Source organism: Pyrgilauda ruficollis, unplaced genomic scaffold, assembly GCF_017590135.1.
Source record: "Pyrgilauda ruficollis isolate IOZ18807 unplaced genomic scaffold, ASM1759013v1 scaffold161, whole genome shotgun sequence".
Taxonomy (NCBI): Eukaryota; Metazoa; Chordata; class Aves; order Passeriformes; family Passeridae; genus Pyrgilauda; species Pyrgilauda ruficollis.
The window spans coordinates 1,261,954-1,266,527 of NW_024514876.1; the positions used below are offsets into that span (position 1 = coordinate 1,261,954).

The 4,574-nt window shown below is 68.5% G+C and overlaps 1 protein-coding gene across 1 annotated transcript in view; it reads left to right on the plus strand.

The window, feature by feature from the left end:
* The first annotated feature begins 424 nt into the window (after positions 1 to 424).
* Positions 425 to 4,574, plus strand: part of NR1D1 (nuclear receptor subfamily 1 group D member 1) — a 10,943-nt gene continuing 6,793 nt past the window's right edge. Inside the window, exon 1 of the mRNA XM_041462940.1 lies at positions 425 to 579. Coding sequence (XP_041318874.1) covers positions 425 to 579 — 155 coding nt within the window. The remainder of the gene's footprint in view (positions 580 to 4,574) is intronic.

Sequence of the window (4,574 nt, forward strand, 5' to 3'; positions counted from 1 at the left end):
CACACAGAGCCATGTTCACAGACACACACACACACGACCATGTTCACACAGATGCCAGTGCTCAAACACACAGAGGCATGTTCGCACACACAGAGCCATGTTCACAGACACACACACACACGACCATATTCACACACATGCCGGTGCTCAAACACACACAGAGAGCCATGTTCACACACGTCTGGCTGTGCTCACACACACACACACACACACACAAGTCCGTATCCGCACACACGGGGGGTGCCGTGTCCCCACGGTGCCGGTGCCGGTGCCGGTGCCGGTGCCGGTGCCGGTGCCGGTGCCGGTGCCGGTGCCGGTGCCGGTGCCATCCCCGCTGCGGCAGGCCCACGTGCCGGCCGGCGCCCGCCCGCACATGGCTCTGCAGCAGGGAGGCTGCTGGGGCTAAAAATGGAGCAGGGCGCACATGCCAGCGCCACGTGACGCGCATGGAGAGGGCTCCCCGCGAGAGGAGGAGGAGGAGGAGGAAGAGGAGGAGGAGGAGGAGGGAGCCCGCTCACATGGGCTGGCACAGATGCCAACCCGGCCGCTGGCCACGACTCCGTGGCCTCTCTGTGACCTGTGGGTTGGGGGAAGGGGGGGGGGGGTCTAATGGGGTGGCCCCCTCCCCACTTCCTCACACATTTGACTTTTGGGAAGGTCAAACGCGGGGTGACGGCGGAACGGGAAAGGGGAGGAGGGTTCCCAGGTGGTGGGTCTGAGGTGGGGGATCTGGAGGCTGAAGGAGTTCCCGGTGCTGTCCCGCCCCCTACCCCCCCTTCGCCCCCTCCCCCGTGGGGTCCCAAGGCTGCCGAGGGAACACAAACATCAGCACGTGGGATCTTGGGGGGTGGGGGCAGGTGAGAGGGATCCCCACGTGCCATGGCTACTCCCCAAACCCCCCCCCCACATTATGAACATATTGGGGTCCCCCCACCTCCAGGGGTCCTGCACCCCTTTTGCACCCCCATGTGACAGTATCACCCCAATTTCTGGGCCCCCGAAGCCTCCTGGGGTCCTGACACTCCCAAATGCACCTTTCCTATGGCTCTGCGCCCCTGAATCCTCCTGGGGTCCCTGCACCCCCTGATCCTGCATTCCTTTGGGGTCCCTGTAGCCTCCCGGGGTTCATTGATCCCTAAATCCCACACGTCCATGAATCTGTGCACTCCTGCTCCCCCCAATCCTGCACCCTCCTGGGGGGTCCCTGTATCCCCAAACCCTGCCCCCCCAGACCCTGCACTTCCTGGGGTCTCTGCACCCCAACACGGGTCTGCCCCATTCCGCAGTGCCAGGACACCACGGGGTGTCCCCGCCTGTCTCGGGGTGCCCCCACCTGCCGTGGGGTGCCCCGCCCGGGGCCAGGAATGCCTTGTTTACCCGATTTTTCCCGTTCCCGGGGAGGGAGGACTATTCTGGCAGCGGGAGCTGCTGCCCCAGCCAAGAGCCGGGGGCCGAGCCAGGGCTGCTCCCTGCAGGAAAACACCCCCAAAGCACCCCAAACCCCAACCCTCCAAGCACTCTCCTGGCCCCACAGCAGCACTGGGGGTCCTGCCCCACTCTTCCCCCACCAGTGCTGTCAGTGGGGACAGATGAAAGGGGGGTCAGGGCTGCAGGACCCCCAAATTGGGTGGCACCCAGCGCCTTTGGTTGTCCCCCAAAGCACAGTTACGGGTGGAGAGGTTCGATGCGTGTAGGGTGACACGGGGACACAGCCAGACCCGGTGTCCCCAAACCCGGTGTCCCCCAGCCCCACGGTGGGTCTGGGGGTGTTCAGGTGGGGCTGGGGGTGCAGGGCTGGGGGTCCTGTCCCGTGTCAGCCCCCGGTGTCCAGCCTGGGGGCCGAGGGGGGGATGTGCAAGAGAGAACCCCCGCTCCCGGCGGAGACACCCCCCCCCACCCCCCCTTTTCCTGGAAAAGGTTCAACAAGGTAAACAAGGCTCCAGCCCCGAGTAAAAATAAACCCTCGGCACGCAGGCGCCGGCCGGGAAGCGGGGCGAGCGTCACGCGGCACTGCCACGGCACCGGCACCGGCACCGGGCACCGAGCACCGGGCGCCGGGCACCGGGCAGCGGGCACCGGGCAGCGGCCCCACCGCCCCTCCGCTGCCTCCTGCCCCGGGAGCAGTGACAGGGGAGAGAAATGCGGACTGCATCCCCCGTGAAGTTGGGGGGGTGCAGGGGGTGCACCTGGGGGTGTACGGCATGGCAAGGGCAGGGATGGGGTGACATGTGTGTTCCCCGGCACTCCGGGCACCCCACGGCGGGTGGGGGTACCCCACGGGGTCCCGGCACGATGGAAGGGGGCGGACCTGGGTTGAGGGGTAGAGACCCCGGGAGGTGCAGGATCTGGGGGTGCAGGATACATGGGGACAGGATCTGGGGGTGCAGGGCCCCCAGGAAAGTACAGGGATGCAGAGTTTGGGGGTGCAGGAGTGCAGGGCTGCACAGATTCGTGGAAGTGAAGGGTTTAGAAGTGAATCTAGTGGCATGTGACAACCTTGAGGAGCGTTCAGGTGCCCCCTCCGTGCCATGGAGTCGTTGGCACGGGCACTGCCATGACGGGGTGCACAGGGAGCCGAGGGAAGCCCCCCGAGGCATAGACCCGGCCTCTGGGGGCGTTCCCGGCTCACGTCAGCGGCAGTACCCCCCTGTCCCCGTGACTTTGGTGGCCCCTCTCCCTCACTCTGCTCCCCATGGGTGGTCCCAGAGTCGGGATATCCCGGAAATATCCCAGCTGTGCCCAGCCGGGGGTCCCTGCTCACAGCACCTTCACCAGGACCCCCCGTGCCGGGTTCCCAGCCTCACGGCTGGACCCCACAGAGAGACCCCAAGAGATTTGTCCCGTTCCTCCCCGCCCCGCTCCGGTCCCGGGGATTCCTGGGGGATCAGGGTTTCGGGCGAGCATCACAGGCACCGTGTGCCGCAGCGCCGTGCGCGGCGATGTTTTCCCAATCCAGACGTGCGGCTGAGTCACGGATAATCACCGGGAACGTGCCGGGAGGGGAACGAGGAGCTGCGGGGGCCGGGGACACCTGCACGGTCCGGGCACGGCCCTGCGGGCAGGCGGGTCCCTTCTCCCCGGGACCGGCGTCCCCTCCGGGTCCCCCGTTCCCGTGCCAGCCTGGCCCCACACATCCTTCCGGGAGCTGCCGCGGTTCTCCCGGCCGGAGGTGCCACGGCACCGTGCAACCGCCCCGTGACTCAGGGCAAGGGCACGTCCTGTGGGTGTCGGGGTGTTCCCACCGCCCCAATGCCTTGGGGAGCCCCAAAATCCCGGACCACCCCCAGCAAGCCCCGGACGCCGCCAGCTGAGGGTGGTCTCGTCGCCCATGGGGTTCTAGGGGGTCTTTGGGGTGCAGAGCTCTGGTGTCCCTCCCCGGGTACTTCGCACAGCCGGGACACCGGAGGCCTCCCCTGCTGCGGGATTAGCTCCGAGGATTTCCCTGCGCTGGCATATCCCTGCTCTGCTCCTTCTCCTCCTGGCTGGGGGCCAGGGCAGCGCCCGGCACATGGCACCCGGGAGGGTGCTGGCACCCCCAAAACCTTCCCCGCGGCGGGAGCAGGAGCACCCACGGAGCGCCCGGTGCCACCGGGCTGGGCTGGCCCCGGCCGGCGCCGCGACCCAGATCTGCCACCAACTCTGCCCTGGCACGGCGTTGCCGCAGCCCCCGCGGCTGTCAGGAGTGGGGCCAGGCTGGGACGTGGATGCCAGGCACGTGCCACAGCGGGCACCCGCCGTGGGCAGCGTGGGGACAGCAGGGGACAGCATCGGGAGGGGACAGCGGGCAGGGGGGCAGCCGTACCGGGGGCTGCACCATGCACAGGTGCCCCGGGAGTGGGGGGGCTGCGGTGCTGGAGACGAGCAGGTGGGCACAGGAGATGGTGCCATGTGGGGTGACAGGGATAGCTGAGTGTCCCCAGTGCAGGGGACAGTGCCACGCGGGGTTACTGGGGTACCTGGGTGTCTCCAGGACAGTGGACTGCGCTTTGAGGGGTGACAGAGGTAGCTGGGTGTCCCCAGTGCTGTGCGGGGTGGCACCGCTGCCCAGGTATGCCCAGGGGAAGGTGCCACGCAGAGTGACAGTGCTGTGCCTGGATATCCCCGCTGCAGGGGACAGCCAGTGGCGCGGTCAGGTGTTCCCAGTGCAGGTGACAGCGCTGTGCAAGGTGACAGCGCTGCCAGTGCGGTGACTGGGGGTCCCCAGCGCGGGGGATAGCGTCGTGCCAGGTGACAGATGTGTCAAGTGCTGCACCCGAGTGTCCGCAGTGCAGGGGACACTGCTGCGCCCGGGGGTCCCCAGTGCAGGGACCGTGCTGTGCTGCCTGACGGGACACCCCGTGTCCCCGTGTCCCCGGTGCAGGTACCGGTCCCCGCGGTCCGTCAGGCGGCCCCGGTGCGGGGGTCCCCGCCGAGCCCGGGCTCCCCAGCGGCGGCGCGGGGCCGGGGCCGCCGGCGGAAAGTGTGTCACTGGGGCACGAGGCTGTCCCCGGGAATCACATGGGGGAGGCGGCGGCGCCGCGTGCGGCCCAGTGCGCAGCCGCGGCCGGTGCGGGGGGCGGCGGGGCGGGCGGCGG